The 17701-nt window shown below is 53.9% G+C and overlaps 1 protein-coding gene across 1 annotated transcript in view; it reads right to left on the bottom strand.

The window, feature by feature from the left end:
• DGAT1 (diacylglycerol O-acyltransferase 1) overlaps nucleotides 1-17701 on the bottom strand; it is a 117609-nt gene that overhangs the window by 54117 nt on the left and 45791 nt on the right. Inside the window, exons 4-10 of the mRNA XM_088448593.1 lie at nucleotides 17255-17340; nucleotides 16120-16172; nucleotides 15595-15700; nucleotides 11995-12123; nucleotides 5407-5481; nucleotides 5224-5327; nucleotides 2892-2930 (exon numbers count right to left, since the gene is read on the bottom strand). Coding sequence (XP_088304719.1) covers nucleotides 2892-2930; nucleotides 5224-5327; nucleotides 5407-5481; nucleotides 11995-12123; nucleotides 15595-15700; nucleotides 16120-16172; nucleotides 17255-17340 — 592 coding nt within the window. The remainder of the gene's footprint in view (nucleotides 1-2891; nucleotides 2931-5223; nucleotides 5328-5406; nucleotides 5482-11994; nucleotides 12124-15594; nucleotides 15701-16119; nucleotides 16173-17254; nucleotides 17341-17701) is intronic.

The raw sequence follows: 17701 nt of genomic DNA, 5'->3' as shown, positions 1-17701 counted from the left end.
TATAACCCAACTACCAGTAATATCGCCTCCACCTCCACTACTATAACCCAACTACCAGTAATGTCTCCTCCTCTACTATAACCCGACTGCCAGTAATGTCTCCTCCCTCCTCCCCTACTTTAACCTAATTACCAGTAATGTCTCCTCCCTCCTCCATTACTATAACCCAACTACCAGTAATGTCTCCTCCCTCCTCCACTACTATAACCCAACTACCAGTAATGTCTCCTCCCTCCTCCGCTACTATAACCCAACTACCAGTAATATCTCCTCCTCCTCCACTACTATAACCCAACTACAAGTAATGTCTCCTCCTCCTCCACTACTACTATAACCCAACTACAAGTAATGTCTCCTCCCTCCTAACCTACTATAACCCAACTACCAGTAATGTCTCCTCCTCCTCCACTACTATAACCCAACTACCAGTAATGTCTCCTCCTCCTCCACTACTACTATAACCCAACTACCAGTAATGTCTCCTCCCTCCTATAACCCAACTACCAGTAATGTCTCCTCCCTCCTCCCCTTCTATAACCTAATTACCAGTAATGTCTCCTCCCTCCTCCACTACTATAACCCAACTACCAGTAATATCTCCTCCTCCTCCACTACTATAACCCAACTACAAGTAATGTCTCCTCCTCCTCCACTACTACTATAACCCAACTACAAGTAATGTCTCCTCCCTCCTAACCTACTATAACCCAACTACCAGTAATGTCTCCTCCTCCTCCACTACTATAACCCAACTACCAGTAATGTCTCCTCCTCCTCCACTACTACTATAACCCAACTACCAGTAATGTCTCCTCCCTCCTATAACCCAACTACCAGTAATGTCTCCTCCCTCCTCCCCTTCTATAACCTAATTACCAGTAATGTCTCCTCCCTCCTCCACTACTATAACCAAACTACCAGTAATGTCTCCTCCATCCTTCACTACTGTAACCAAACTACCAGTAATGTCTCCTCCCTCCTCTACTACTATAACCCAACTACCAGTAATGTCTCCTCCCTCCTCCCCTACTATAACCCAACTGCCAGTAATATCTCCTCCTCCTCCACTACTATAACCCAACTACCAGTAATGTCTCCTCCCTCCTCCACTACTACTATAACCCAACTACAAGTAATGTCTCCTCCCTCCTCCCCTACTATAACCCAACTACCAGTAATGTCTCCTCCCTCCTCCACTACTATAACCCAACTGCCAGTAATGTCTCCTCCCTCCTCCCCTACTATAACCTAATTACCAGTAATATCTCCTCCTCCTCTACTATAACCCAACTACCAGTAATGTCTCCTCCCTCCTCCACTACTACTATAACCCAACTACAAGTAATGTCTCCTCCCTCCTCCCCTACTATAACCGAACTACCAGTAATGTCTCCTCCCTCCTCCACTACTATAACCCAACTACCAGTAATGTTTAGTCCCTCCTCCACTACTATAACCAAACTACCAGTAATGTCTCCTCCCTCCTCCCCTACTATATACCCAATTACCAGTAATGTCTCCTCCCTTCTCCACTACTATAACCTAATTACCAGTAATGTCTCCTCCCTCCTCCATTACTATATACCCAACTACCAGTAATGTCTCCTCCCTCCTCCCCTACTATAACCCAACTACCAGTAATGTCTCCTCCCTCCTCCCCTACTATAACCCAACTACCAGTAATGTCTCCTCCCTCCTCCCCTACTATATACCCAATTACCAGTAATGTCTCCTCCCTCCTCCCTACTATAACCCAACTACCAGTAATGTCTCCTCCCTCCTCCATTACTATAACCAAACTACCAGTAATGTCTCCTCCCTCCTCCACTACTATAACCCAACTACCAGTAATGTCTCCTCCCTCCTCCACTACTATAACCCAACTACCAGTAATGTCTCCTCCCTCCTCCACTACTATAACCCAACTACCAGTAATGTCTCCTCCCTCCTCCACTACTACTATAACCCAACTACCAGTAATGTCGCCTCCCTACTATAACCCAAGTACCAGTAATGTCTCCTCCTCCTCCCCTACTATAACCCAACTACCAGTAATGTCTCCTCCCTCCTCCACTACTATAACCCAACTACCAGTAATGTCTCCTCCCTCCTCCCCTACTATAACCCAACTACCAGTAATGTCTCCTCCCTCCTCCCCTACTATAACCTAACTACCAGTAATGTCTCCTCCTCCTCCACTACTATAACCCAACTACCAGTAATGTCTCCTCCCTCCTCCATTACTATAACCCAACTACCAGTAATGTCTCCTCCCTCCTCCCCTACTATAACCCAACTACCAGTAATGTCTCCTCCTCCTCCACTACTATAACCCAACTACCAGTAATGTCTCCTCCTCCTCCACTACTATAACCCAACTACCAGTAATGTCTCCTCCTCCTCCACTACTATAACCCAACTACCAGTAATGTCTCCTCCCACCTCCACTACTACTATAACCCAACCACCAGTAATGTCTCCTCCCTCCTCCCATACTATAACCCAACTACCAGTAATGTCTCCTCCCTCCTCTCCTACTATAACCCAACTAACAGTAATGTCTCCTCCCGCCTCCCTACTATAACCCAACTACCAGTAATGTCTCCTCCTCCTCCACTACTATAACCCAACTACCAGTAATGTCTCCTCCTCCTCCACTACTATAACCCAACTACCAGTAATGTGTCTACTGACTTACCGCCACTACTATCTTTCTATACCCCACTATCTTCCCATTTATATATATTAACTCTTATCTAGGGCACGTCTAAATCCCACTAGTGACCCCACGCTCCTAGTCCATTCACACTAAACTCTACTCATATCTAGAACTCTGGTTTATGCTATTTCCCATTGGACTAGCATCTTAGTAGTGACAGACAAGGACTCACCTGCTGGATGAGACCGACTAGGAGCTGCATGATGAACAGCTGTGTATAAGGGGAGAAGAGACAGTCAGACCCAAGGCGGCCTGCATACCTGTAAGGGGAGCAGGGACATCCAAGTCTGATGAGGGTCAGAGTACGGCCATACAGTTGGGGGGACAGCCGTAGTGAGCGGGTGTGAAGGGGTTGGGGGGACAGCCCTAGTGAGCGGGTGTGAGGGGGTTGGGGGGACAGCCCTAGTGAGCGGGTGTGAGGGGGTTGGGGGGACAGCCGTAGCGAGCGGGTGTAAGAGTGTGAGGGGGTTAGGGGGACAGCCGTAGTGAGCGGGTGTGACAGCCGTAGTGAGCGGGTGTGAGGGGGTTGGGGGGACAGCCGTAGTGATCGGGCGTGACAGCCCTAGTGAGGGGGTTGGGGGGGGACAGCCCTAGTGAGGGGGTTGGGGGGGGACAGCCCTAGTGAGCGGGTGTGAGGGGGTTGGGGGGACAGCCCTAGTGAGCGGGTGTGAGGGGGTTGGGGGGACAGCCGTAGTGAGCGGGTGTAAGAGTGTGAGGGGGTTAGGGGGACAGCCGTAGTGAGCGGGTGTGACAGCCGTAGTGAGCGGGTGTGAGAGGGTTGGGGGGACAGCCGTAGTGATCGGGCGTGACAGCCCTAGTGAGGGGGTTGGGGGGGGACAGCCCTAGTGAGGGGGTTGGGGGGGGACAGCCCTAGTGAGGGGGTTGGGGGGGGACAGCCCTAGTGAGCGGGTTGGGGGGGACAGCCCTAGTGAGCGGGTTGGGGGGGACAGCCCTAGTGAGCGGGTTGGGGGGGACAGCCCTAGTGAGCGGGTGTGAGGGGGTTGGGGGGACAGCCCTAGTGAGCGGGTGTGAGGGGTTGGGGGGACAGCCGTAGCGAGCGGGTGTGAGGGGGTTAGGGGGACAGCCGTAGTGAGCGGGTGTGACAGCCATAGTGAGCGGGTGTGAGGGGGTTGGGGGAACAGCCGTAGTGAGCGGGTGTGACAGCCGTAGTGAGCGGGTGCGAGGGGGTTGGGGGGACAGCCGTAGTGATCGGGCGTGACAACCGTAGTGAGCGGGTTGGGGGGACAGCCGTAGTGATCAGGCGTGAGGGGGTTGCGGGGACAGCCGTAGTGATCAGGCGTGAGGGGGTTGGGGGGACAGCCGTAGTGAGCAGGCGTGAGGGGGTTGGGGGGACAGCCGTAGTGAGCAGGTGTGAGTGAGGGTTGGGGTGACAGCCGTAGTGAGCAGGTGTGAGTGAGGGTTGGGGTGACAGCCGTAGTGAGGGGGTTGGGGGGACAGCCGTAGTGAGCGGGTGTGAAGGGATTGGGGAGACAGCAGTAGTGAGCGGGTGTGACGGGATTGGGGGAACAGCCGTAGTGAGCGGGTGTGAAGGGGTTGGGGGGACAGCCATAGTGAGCGGGTGTGAGGGGGTTGGGGGGACAGCCGTAGTGAGCGGGTGTGACAGCCGTAGTGAGCGGGTGTGAGGGGGTTGGGGGGACAGCCGTAGTGATCGGGCGTGACAGCCGTAGTGAGCGGGTTGGGGGGACAGCCGTAGTGATCAGGCGTGAGGGGGTTGGGGGGGACAGCCGTAGTGAGCAGGCGTGAGGGGGTTGGGGGGACAGCCGTAGTGAGCGGGTGTGAGAGGGTTGGGGGGACAGCCGTAGTGAGCAGGTGTGAGTGAGGGTTGGGGTGACAGCCGTAGTGAGGGGGTTGGGGGGACAGCCGTAGTGAGCGGGTGTGAAGGGATTGGGGAGACAGCAGTAGTGAGCGGGTGTGACGGGATTGGGGGAACAGCCGTAGTGAGCGGGTGTGAGGGGGTTGGCGGGACAGCCGTAGTGAGCGGGTGTGAAGGGGTTGGGGGGACAGCCGTAGTGAGCGGGTGTGAGGGGGTTGGGGGGACAGCCGTAGTGATCGGGCGTGACAGCCGTAGTGAGCGGGTTGGGGGGACAGCCGTAGTGAGCGGGTGTGAGAGGGTTGGGGGGACAGCCGTAGTGAGCAGGTGTGAGTGAGGGTTGGGGTGACAGCCGTAGTGAGGGGGTTGGGGGGACAGCCGTAGTGAGCGGGTGTGAAGGGATTGGGGAGACAGCAGTAGTGAGCGGGTGTGACGGGATTGGGGGAACAGCCGTAGTGAGCGGGTGTGAGGGGGTTGGCGGGACAGCCGTAGTGAGCGGGTGTGAAGGGGTTGGGGGGACAGCCGTAGTGAGCGGGTGTGATGGGGTTGGGGGGACAGCCGTAGTGAGCGGGTGTGATGGGGATGGGGAGACAGCAGTAGTGAGCGGGTGTGACGGGGTTGGGGGGACAGCCCTAGTGAGCGGGTGCAGACTCATTGGCCATGTTCCTCTCACCATCTCCAGAAGCCGCCTGAGAAGAAACCTCTTGCGAATCCGCGGGGAACGTGGGAAGTTGAGCTCGTAGCAGAGCGTGGGAGCGAGCACGAAGTAATATATGTCTGAGGGAAATAGAGAACCGCATGAGATTAGGGTACATTAGGGGAAGTGTGGAGGGGCAGCAGGACATGTACCGCTTACCTCTGTGTGTCAGATTCCCGGGGTAAGACACCACCTTCTTCCCCACCTCTCCGTTAGCTTTCATTATTAGTGGAGCTGAGACATGAGGAGTCAGAACGCAGAGAGAAACACATAAGACGCATATAGATCATAAACTATATGGCTAGACCAGACACAGGTGACCTCTCTGTGTCCCCATACCAGACATGGGTGACCCCCCCCCCACCAGACATGAGTGACCCCCCCACACCAAATACAGGTGATCCCTCCCACAGGTGAGACATGGAAAAATTAGTGTTATGGTAAGAACTTACCTTTGTTAACTCTCTTTCTTCAAAGTCCATAGGGTCCACAGGGAGACCTTGGGGTATAGCTGGCTCTGGATCCCGGGCACCACGCAGTTAAAGCTTTAGCTCCCAGGATGCACTGGTCCATCCTCCCTATAGCCCACCCCCAAGCCAGAGGCACCTCAGTTGGTAAGTAGCCAAAGGAGGAAAAAGAGAGAAGGAAGACTGGAACACTCGGGAATCACACTCACAGAGGGAGACTGAAAACCAGTGACCAGCCACATAGCCCATATGAAGCCAGGTGCGTCAGAGCGGGTGCCCTGTGGACCCTATGGACTTCGAAGAAAGTTAACAAAGGTAAGTTCTTACCATAACTTTCATTTTCTTCTTCAGGGTCCATAGGCTCCACAGGAGACCTTGGGGATGTCCAAAAGCAGTCCAATTAAGGGTGGGGACGCTCCTGCGCTGAGAGGAGAATCTGGCGCCCAAACGTAGCATCCAGAGAGGCGAAGGTATCAAATGCATAGAACCTTAGAAAGGTCTGAATGGGAGACCACGTGGCCGCCTTGCAAAGCTGAACAGCCGAGGCGCCACGGCGAGCTGCCCACGAGTGGTCCACAGACCGAGTAGAATGAGCAGTAACAGAAGCCAGAACAGGCAAGCCTGCCTGCGTGTAGGCCTCTGAGATAGTCATACGAAGCCATCTGGCCAATGTTTGTTTATTGGCTGGCCATCCTTTTTTGTGAAATCCATAGAGCACAAATAAGGAGTCTGATTTCCGAAGAGAACTGGTACGGTCCACATAAATCCGGATAGCACGGACCACATCCAATGAGGCCTCACCTGCCGAGAGATCAGGTGACTGAAAGGCCGGTACAATAATTTCCTGATTAATATGGAAATTAGAAACCACTTTAGGAAGAAATTCAGGGCGAGTACGAAGAACAGTCCTGTCCACGTGAAATATCAGGAAGGGTGGACGACAGGACAGCACCCCCAATTCTGACACCCTCCTGGCAGAAGCAATTGCCAGGAGAGAGTGTCTTGGCCGTTAACCACTTGAGATCCACCGAACCTAGTGGTTCAAATGGAAGACCCTGGAGGGCCTGAAGAACAACCGTCAAATCCCAAGGAGCCACAGGTGGGACAAAGGGAGGTTGAATCCGGAGAACACCCTGTAGAAAGGTGTGGATATCCAGGAGCGGAGCTATCCTTCGTTGGAACCACACTGACAGTGCGGAGACATGTACTTTCTACGAAGCCAGACGAAGGCAGAGGTTCAATCCTGCTTGAAGGAATGCCAGAATCCTGGAAACACGAAACACCTGAGTGTCGTAATCTAGAGAGACACACCCTGGAAATATGTATGCCACCCACTGTGGTATATTCTGGCCGAAGCAGGCTTACGTGCTCGGAGCATCGTGCTGATGACTGAGCTAGAGAATTTCTTGGACCTTAGGATGGATGTCTCAAGAGCCACGCCATCAAAGACAGACGATCCAGGTCCGGGTAAAGGCAAGGACCCTGAGACAAAAGGTTCAGACGTTGAGGGAGCAGGAACGGAGTGTCGATGGAGAGACTCTGAAGATCCGAGTACCAAAGACGTCTGGGCCAAGCTGGAGCCACGAGCAGGACTGTGCCTCAGTCTTGCTTGAACTTCCAAAGAACCAGAGGAAGCAGGGATATTGGAGGAAACGAGCTACGCAAACTGGAAGAGCCACTTTACTGACAGAGGGTCCACAAAGCTTGCTTCTGCATCTCTTGTTCTGCACCCATACACTGGTAACTTGTGATTGTGTCGGGAGGCCATGAGGTCCACCTCCGGGAGGCCCCATTTATCCACTAGGAGTTGAAACACCTCTTGGTGAAGAGACCATTCCCCTGGATGCACGTCATGACGGCTGAGGAAGTCCGCTTCCCAATTGAGAACTCCTGGAATAAACACTGCCGAAATTGCCGGGAGGTGGCACTCCGCCCATGTCAGAATGCGGTACACTTCTGTCATAGCTGCCCAACTTCGAGTGCCTCCCTGATGGTTGATGTAAGCCACTGTGGTGGCGTTGTCGGACTGAACCTGCGTGTTCTTTCCGTGAAGAATGTGACTTGCCATCCTGAGGGCCCTGTACACGGCCCAAAGTTCCAATATGTTGATGGGCAGAGCTGCTTCGACTGCTGTCCAACGGCTCTGAATGAGTGCGGACCGGTCACTGCGCCCCTGCCCTGGAGACTGGCATCCATCATTAGGAGAACCCAGTCCGGGATCCAAAAGGTGCGACTGTTGGTGAGATGAGGTGTCAGGAGCCACCAAGACAGAGACAGGCGCACCTCCAGAGAGAGCACCATCATCTGATCCTTGGTCCGGTGGGTTAAGCTGTTCCATTTGGAGAGGATCAGCCCCTGCAGGGGCCTTGAATGAAACTGAGCATTCCACCATGTCAAATGTGGACACCATGGATCCTAGAACCTGCATTTCCGAGTGTACTGACACCTGACGACTGCAGAGGAATCTGCGCACTCGCAGTTGCAGCGAGGAGATCTTTTCTGGAGTTAGGAAGTTTCTCTGCTGGTGAGAATCCAGAAAGGCTCCCAAATGAACTATCCTTTGTGAGGGAATTAGGGAGGACTTTTCCCAATTGATTAGCCACCCATGCGCTTGTAGACAAGCGATCGTCAGGCGTAGGTGTCGAAGCACCTCTGGAGAACCTGCCAGCAAGAGAAGGTAGTCCAGGTATGGCAGGTGTCATATACCCTGACTCAACAGATGGGCTTCCATGACAGCCATAACTTTTGTAAAGACCCTTGGAGCGGTGGATAGGCCAAAGGGCAGCGCCCGAAACTGGAAGTGTTGGTGCAGAATAGCAAACCATAGATAACGCTGGTGAGAAGACGTTATGGGAATATGCAGGTAAGTATCCTTAATGTCCAGGGATACCATGTAATCCCCAGGTTCCATAGCCAGTATGATGGAACGTAAAATTTCCATCCTGAACTTGGGCACCCTGAGGAACTTGTTCAGAGATTTGAGGATGGGTCGATGAGACCCATTCGGCTTCTTAACCAGAAACAGAGTAGAATAATAACCAGTCCCACGTTGAGATAGCGGAACTGGTACAATTACTCCTGCTTTCAGCAAGGACTCTCTGGCTTCCTGGATCTGCAGGGCCTTGTTCTTGTTGGAAAAATGGCTTGTGCAGAAAAATTTGGTGGGGAGGTCTTTGCCGGAATGAGAGAGCGTACCCCTGAGAGACCGCTTCTTTTACCCAAGCATCCTTGGTGGTTTGATACCAGCATTGGGCGAACTGAAGAAGTCAGCCTCCCACTCTGGGATCCCGCAGAAGGAGGCCCGTCCCATCAGGCTGAGGGTCTATGCTCTGACTTGGAAGCAGGGCGTCTTGCGTTCCAGGCCTGTTTCATAGGCTTGGTGGTAGTTTTGGTCGCTGATTGTCTAGGGAACAACTGTCCTTTGGGTTTTCCTTGCGGACGAAAGGACCAAAAGGAAAAGGTTCTAGCCTTGGAAGGTGCAGATTCCGATGGCAGAAATGCTGACTTAGATTTTGCCAGTGTGTCTACAATTTTGTCCAAGTCCGGGCCAAATAATATTTCCCCATTGTAGGTCAAGGCCTCCAGGACCTTTTTAGAATCAGCGTCCGCCCTCCAGGAGTGCAGCCACAGGGAGTGGCGAGCAGACACAGCGCGGCCGAGACTTTAGAGGTCAGTAGACTGGCATCCAAAGTAGCCTCACCAATATAAGCAGCCAAATCTCTAATGTGGCCCACCAAAGACCTCTGAGCTTTAGGAGCCTCCTCAGGTAAATTGTCCTCCAGAACAGTTGCCCAACCTTCTATTGCCTTAGCCACCCATGAGATAGCCATGGACGGACGGGCAACCGCTCCTGAGAGAGAGTAAATAGATTTCAGGCCCGTCTCCACCTTCCTATCCGTGGAATCTTTCAAGGAGGAAATGGAAGGCATGGGAAGTGTGGCACTTATAATCAAGCGAGTAACATGAGAATCCACCGCAGTAGGCGATTCCCACTTCTTACAGTGCCCCTCAGGGAATGGGTAACATGAGTCCAAACACTTTTTTTGGCTGATACCTTTTACCAGCTGGTCAGAGAGAGGAAAACCTGCCGAAGTCACCTTTACCTGTTTGAACTCAGGGTATTTGGATTTAAGGGCAGGAACGTCATCCTATATATCTAGTATGGATTGGACCGCCCGCACCAAAGCCGGAACATTAATATTTGATTTAGGCTCCACCTCCTGTGTAGGGGAATCAGACGCCTCAGCCACTTCCCCATCATCTGAGGACACCTCTGTGTAGACGGGGATGACAATACAGGGCCTTCTGAGGTCTTTCATTCCGCAACATGGTCTGAGAGGCCGTAGACGAAGCTGCCAAACTCTGAACTGGATAAAATATCCACCCAGGGTGGCTGTACAGCTGGTGTTAGTCCCTGGAAGGGAACGACAGACTGTTGTGGTACCGGAGGGGATTGCATGTACTGCGGTAACCCCTGGGAGGGAGAGACAGACTGTGATACAGGAGTAGACTGCAAACAATGCAGGATATCCTGGAGATGGAAGGATGACTTGTGGAGGTAACGCCATATGGGGCAAAATGTCCGGGACCGCCAGGCGACACGCGATGGAGGCCAAGGGAGATCCTGTCCTGTTGTTGGGGAGTTTGAGGGGCCAGGTAACTGATAGCATCTCACACATAATCCATCCTGAGATAAATCCTCCTTACTCACCCCTGCAGCAGAGAGCCTGCAGGAGAGCAGAGTGGGTGCAGCACAGAGCCCGCAGGAGAGCAGAGTGGGTGCAGCACAGAGCCCGCAGGAGAGCAGAGTGGGTGCAGCACAGAGCCCGCAGGAGAGCAGAGTGGGTGCAGCACAGAGCCCGCAGGAGAGCAGAGTGGGTGCAGCACAGAGCCCGCAGGAGAGCAGAGTGGGTGCAGCACAGAGCCCGCAGGAGAGCAGAGTGGGTGCAGCACAGAGCCCGCAGGAGAGCAGAGTGGGTGCAGCACAGGGCCCGCAGGAGAGCAGAGTGGGTGCAGCACAGGGCCCGCAGGAGAGCAGAGTGGGTGCAGCACAGGGCCCGCAGGAGAGCAGAGTGGGTGCAGCACAGAGCCCGCAGGAGAGCAGAGTGGGTGCAGTATTGCGCTTGACCTCCTTGTCAGACATTTCTGATACACAAATAAAAATCAGGAAGCGCTATACTGGGCACTCACAGTGTATGCAAATCACTGGTCCAACAATATGGCACCGTGCAGCACACAACCGTATGTGACAGACCACACAAATACTGTAATCTATATATGTGAGGTCCAAGAACCACCCTAATTACACCTGTTAGGGCTGGCAGTAAAGGGATAGATATACACTGACATATCAGAAAACAGACACAGTCAGCACTAGTATAAGTCACATACAATGCAGATATCACATACTGCAAACTGGCACTACAATCAGCCGCCCAGATTCAGTGTGTGGGAAGGCTATAATGCTGTATACACTAACCCCAGGGAGAGGTATACAGGCGGACCCGACCACACGCTGTCCTGAGAGATCTGCGATGCACCAGCCAGAGAAAATGGCCGCCGGAGACCTCAGAGGGGGCGTGGCCGCAGGAGGAAACGGCTCAGCAAAGCCAGACCTTAGTGGAAAGGCGCGCTGAGCTGAGGGGAGGAGCCATTAAACAGGGAAGGCTGCCTCCCCTGGCCGGCAATTAACCCCCGGGACGCTGGTTCCGTCGCCAACTACAAGTCCTTGGTGGTCTAGTGGAGCGCAGGGTATTGTGTGACTCCACAGTCAGCACCTCCGGTCTGTCCCCAGAGATCGGAGGTTTGGACTGCTAATGAGCGGATCAACGCAGCGGTGACCCGCCTTACGTGTCCCCATGCGTCCAGCAGGAGACCGGGATGTCCGCGTGGCCCGGCTAGCACACACCCTGGGGTCCCGCCGAGATCCCCAGATTGGTACTGCCGTTGCGGTGCTGGCGGGGTAACCACGCTTTGAAGATGATCAAAAACTATTAAATCATAAAGTAAAACCAGCTTTGGGGATGCTAATCAGCCCCCCTGCGTTACACAGTGACCCAACTCCGGCTGGGCACCAACTATAACTGAGGCGCTTCTGGCTTTGGGGTGGTGTATAGGGAGGATGGACCAGTGCATCCTGGGAGCAAAGCTTTAACTGCGTGGTGCCCGGGATCCAGATCCAGCTATACCCCCAGGTCTCCCTGTGGACCCTGAAGAAGAAATGATAACAGGTTACATTAGTCACAGAGCGAGGATGATACCTGCTGACATCTGCACTCACCAGACTGAGAGCATCCTAGCGCCCTGGCCTGCACCAGCCGTCCATCCCGGCACCAGCGGTTCACATCCTTATAGGAATAGAGCTTGAGGAACAGGATGGTGTAAATGCTCAGGGCGCACACAGCTCCCACTGCAAGAGGAGAACATCGGTCACAGACAGCATGGGGCCGGTACTCCGTGGGGTGAGGGACATTACATTATAGAGATGGATACACATATGTACTACACAGCTCCCACTGCAAGAGGAGAACATCGGTCACAGACAACATGGGGCCGGTATTCCGTGGGGCGAGGGACATTATAGAGATGGATACACATATGTACTACACAGCTCCCACTGCAAGAGGAGAACATCGGTCACAGACAGCATGGGGCCGGTACTCTGTGGGGCAAGGGACATTACATTATAGAGATGGATACACATATGTACTACACAGCTCCCACTGCAAGAGGAGAACATTGGTCACAGACAGCATGGGGCCGGTACTCTGTGGGGCGAGGGACATTACATTATAGAGATGGATACACATATGTACTACACAGCTCCCACTGCAAGAGGAGAACATCGGTCACAGACATCATGGGGCCGGTATTCCGTGGGGCGAGGGACATTACATTATAGAGGGATACACATATGTACTACACAGCTCCCACTGCAAGAGGAGAACATCGGTCACAGACAGCATGGGGCCGGTATTCCGTGGGGCGAGGGACATTACATTATAGAGATGGATACACATATGTACTACACAGCTCCCACTGCAAGAGGAGAACATCGGTCACAGACAGCATGGGGCCGGTATTCCGTGGGGCGAGGGACATTGCATTATAGAGACAGATAGATAGTATGTAACACGTATGTAACACATATGTACTACACAGCTCCCACTGCAAGAGCAGAACATCGGTCACAGACAGCATGGGGCCGGTACTCCGTGGGGCGAGGGACATTACATTATAGAGATGGATACACATATGTACTACACAGCTCCCACTGCAAGAGGAGAACATCGGTCACAGACAGCATGGGGCCGGTACTCCGTGGGGAGAGGGACATTACATTATAGAGACAGATAGATAGTATGTAACACATATGTACTGTACATATACCGACACACACCGCCATGAGCGGGCTGCAGTCAGTATACCGGCGAGCACTATCCCGCCCGCCGATATCCCGACACTGACAGCCCGACGCCGGAATCCTGACGCCTATCATTAGCCCCACTACAAAATACAGACACCCAGCATACAGAACAAAGGTAAGTCGGGGGTCTTACCGTCTAGCCGCAGGGGATCAGGGACCCCCCAGGAGGGTTACGGCAGGGAAAGGGGGGGGTTAGGCACCACTAGGGGGAGGTTAGGTTTAGGTATCACCCCGGGAGGGTTAGGTTTAGGGTGCAGGGGGGGGGGGGGAAGGTTAGGGTTAGGCACTCGGGGAGGAGGTTTGGGATAGGCACCACTAAGAGAGGGTTAGGGGGGGTTGGAAGGGGAGGGTTAGTGTACTCACCAGCCCCAGTCAGGGTCCAGCTGCCGGCATTAAATACCGATTCCTCATGAGCACCTATACAATGTCCTACTCCTAAACCGCTGCCCTCTCTCCTCTCCTGCCCCTCGCACCCCGGCTGATGCCATTACTAAGAGGCTGTAGCTGGGACTGACCCAGGGACTGCGTTAGGACAGTGCCGCAGAGTCCGGCCGGTATAGTCTGTGACAGGGATGTTCATTCGGCCCATGGATTACATCTACTAACTCACAGGTTCTCAAACTCGGGGGGCGATTCAGACCCGAGCGCAAAGCAGCGCACTTTCACTGCCATCAGGAGCAGGGTATGCAAATTCCGTGATCGCATGGCAAGACTTAAGGACGCCCTCTATGTCGACGGCAGAGCGAACGCACGCCGGTATAAAGACGCCCCCTTTTCTTTCTTAGCGCACGTCATGTCCAGGAAGTGTCTGATTACTCAGTAACATGGCGAGCCATCGGAGCAGCACGCAGCGCTGGAGGACGGCCCTACCCCACCGCAAGCACTGCAAGTGACGTGTACAATGACGCCTCCATGCTAGTTATGCTCACCCATAAAACGCCGTTTTGACGCCCAGACACGCCTGCGTTCGCAGCACCACTTCCTCGTTCACAAGCACCTTCCCGTTACCACCCACAAACGGAGCTGTCACTCAAAGTAGCGTCCAGTCTGTGTACTACGAGCGCACAATTCCCGAGCGCAGTCAGTGTCTCGTGCATGTGCATATTGGCGCAGACGGGCAACTATCGGCTATAGCGTGCGTTCGCGGCTTAGCGTCCGGGTCTCAATCAAGCCCTCGGTCTTCAAGACCCCAAACAGTGCATGTTTTCCAGGTCTGCTCACAGAATCACAATAATTACCTCCACCTGTGGATTTTTTTTAAATGTGTCAGTGAGTAATGAATACACCTGTGCTCCTGTGAAATGTGTCAGTGAGTAATGATTACACCTGTGCACCTGCTGGGTGACCTGTGAAATGTGTCAGTGAGTAATGATTACACCTGTGCACCTGCTGGGTGACCTGGGAAATGTGTCAGTGAGTAATGATTACACCTGTGCACCTGCTGGGTGACCTGGGAAATGTGTCAGTGAGTAATGAGTACACCTGTGCTCCTGCTGGGTGACCTGGGAAATGTGTCAGTGAGTAATGATTACACCTGTGCACCTGCTGGGTGACCTGGGAAATGTGTCAGTGAGTAATGATTACACCTGTGCACCTGCTGGGTGACCTGGGAAATGTGTCAGTGAGTAATGATTACACCTGTGCACCTGCTGGGTGACCTGGGAAATGTGTCAGTGAGTAATGATTACACCTGTGCACCTGCTGGGTGACCTGGGAAATGTGTCAGTGAGTAATGATTACACCTGTGCACCTGCTGGGTGACCTAGGAAATGTGTCAGTGAGTAATGACTACACCTGTGCACCTGCTGGGTGACCTGGGAAATGTGTCAGTGAGTAATGAATACTCCTGTGCACCTGCTGGGTGACCTGGGAAATGTGTCAGTGAGTAATGATTACACCTGTGCTCCTGCTGGGTGACCTGGGAAATGTGTCAGTGAGTAATGACTACACCTGTGCTCCTGCTGGGTGACCTGGGAAATGTGTCAGTGAGTAATGAGTACACCTTTGCACCTGCTGGGTGACCTGGGAAATGTGTCAGTGAATAATGACTACACCTGTGCACCTGCTGGGTGATCTGGGAAATGTGTCAGTGAGTAATGACTACACCTGTGCACCTGCTGGGTGATCTGGGAAATGTGTCAGTGAGTAATGAATACACCTGTGCACCTGCTGGGTGACCTGGGAAATGTGTCAGTGAGTAATGAATACACCTGTGCACCTGCTGGGTGACCTGGGAAATGTGTCAGTGAGTAATGAGTACACCTGTGTATCTGCTGGGTGACCCGGGAAATGTGACCTGTGTGGGGTCTGAGGACCAAGTTTGAGACGAGTATAACACCTGGATCCAGCCCCTCCCACAGCAGGGTGACACAGACAGGGGGCGGGTATAACACCTGGATCCGGCCCATCCCACAGCAGGGTGACACAGACAGGGGGCGGGTATAACATCATTACCTGGAGTGGTAGAGGGCACAGTGAACACCACCAGTACCGGGCAGCACAGGATACCAGTAAGGATGAGTGTATACAGGACTAGGCCCACGCGCTCCGATAATCTTCCCTGTGTGATAGACAAATAGAAGCCATCATATCGCACTCCCCGCAGACCCTCCGCTCGTGGAGATACCCCTCCTCATTTTATATGACCATGTGTTGGGAATGCAGCGAGCCTAGACGAGGGGGAGAGACCCCACTGCCATATATAGCCACAGCGCTTTAGGCGGCAGAAACCTCCATTGTTATTAAGGGCGGTGTTTGCAGTACGGAGATAACTAACACGGCGCTGGCGATTAGCGAGGAAGGGACAGATAGCCAGTGACTAACAATATGCCACCCAACCACCAGTGTGCCCACCCCTCCTGCGGCCACTCCATGTAATACAATGCGGGTGTAGAGAGGGCTCCCGGATACTAACGCTCTTGGGATGTACAATGCCTGCTGGGTGCGTAGACGGTAATATTCCCAGCACTGCGCACTTACTGATGCCAGGCGACGCTCCACTTGTAGAGACACCAAAATGAACACGTTAGAAGCTGAGAGAGAAAAAACAAAAATGACCATAAACATTAATCTGCAACGGGTGATACAGAAGGCAGCTCTCTGCATGCCCGTGCCACGGAGGGGAGGCGCCCCCCTGCTCAACGCTGCCCTGTGCCACGGAGGGGAGGGGCCCCCCTGCTCAACGCTGCCCGTGCCACGGAGGGGAGGCGCCCCCTTGCTCAACGCTGCCCGTGCCACGGAGGGGAGGCGCCCCCCTGCTCAACGCTGCCAGTGCCACGGAGGGGAGGCGCCCCCCTGCTCAACGCTGCCCTGTGCCACGGAGGGGAGGCGCACCCCTGCTCAACGCTGCCCGTGCCACGGAGGGGAGGCGCACCCCTGCTCAACGCTGCCCGTGCCACGGAGTCGAGGGGCCCCCCTGCTCAACGCTGCCCGTGCCACGGAGTCGAGGGGCCCCCCTGCTCAACGCTGCCCGTGCCACGGAGTCGAGGCGCCCCCCTGCTCAACGCTGCCCGTGCCACGGAGGGGAGGCGCCCCCCTGCTCAACGCTGCCCATGCCACGCAGGGGAGGCGCCCCGCTGCTCAACGCTGCCCGTGCCACGGAGGGGAGGCGCCCCCCTGCTCAGCGCAGGAGCAGCGGCTGTGCGCAGCAGGAGCAGCGGCTGTGCCGTAGTAGGATTAGTGCGTCTGTGCAGGAGGAGTAGGATTAGTGCGGCTGTGCAGGAGCAGTAGGATTAGTGTGGCTGTGCAGTAGCAGTAGGATTAGTGTGGCTGTGCAGTAGCAGTAGGACTAGTGTGTCTGTGCAGTAGCAGTAGGACTAGTGTGTCTGTGCAGTAGCAGTAGGACTAGTGTGTCTGTGCAGTAGCAGTAGGACTAGTGTGTCTGTGCAGTAGCAGTAGGACTAGTGTGTCTGTGCAGTAGCAGTAGGACTAGTGTGGCTGTGCAGTAGCAGTAAGATTAGTGTGGCTGTGCAGTAGCAGTAGGATTAGTGTGGCTGTGCAGTAGCAGTAGGATTAGTGTGTGTGCAGTAGGAGTAGGATTAGCGTTCACTACACTATAAGGGGAGGATGGGGTTACAGGTGGTCTGTGTGCACCAGAGAAGGACGGTTTACTCACCAAGCACCAGGCACAGCGACGGCCAGCTATAGGGGTCCTTAAGGAAGAGCGATACCACCTGAATGGGATCCACCAATATTCCATACCTAGGGGCAGAGTGATAGAGCAGTCACTGACAGTATAACCCTGCACAGCGCACACAGAGGACAGCGCGGGGCCACCAGCTGCTGCCAGGAATATAGGGGGAGATGTACTGAGCCTTGGATAGCCATAAAGTGGATGGTGATTAAGTACCAACCAATCAGCTTCTAACTGCCATCTTTGAAAAATAAGAGGAGCTGATTGGTTGGTCCTTTATCTCTATCCAAGGCTTAGTACATCTCCCTGATAGTGGGAGACGCCGCCTAGTGGCTGTTATATGTAACGCAGAATAATCATAGCCATAAGACAGCAGCATGGCAGGGAGAGGATATAATGTACATACTCACAGCCAGTCCCTGCCATAAA

Source organism: Taudactylus pleione, unplaced genomic scaffold (genome assembly GCF_031769625.1).
Source record: "Taudactylus pleione unplaced genomic scaffold, aTauple2 ptg000460l, whole genome shotgun sequence".
NCBI classification, from domain to species: domain Eukaryota; kingdom Metazoa; phylum Chordata; class Amphibia; order Anura; family Myobatrachidae; genus Taudactylus; species Taudactylus pleione.
Note: the sequence above shows the minus strand (reverse complement) of the source record. Positions and strands in the feature narration are given on the sequence as shown.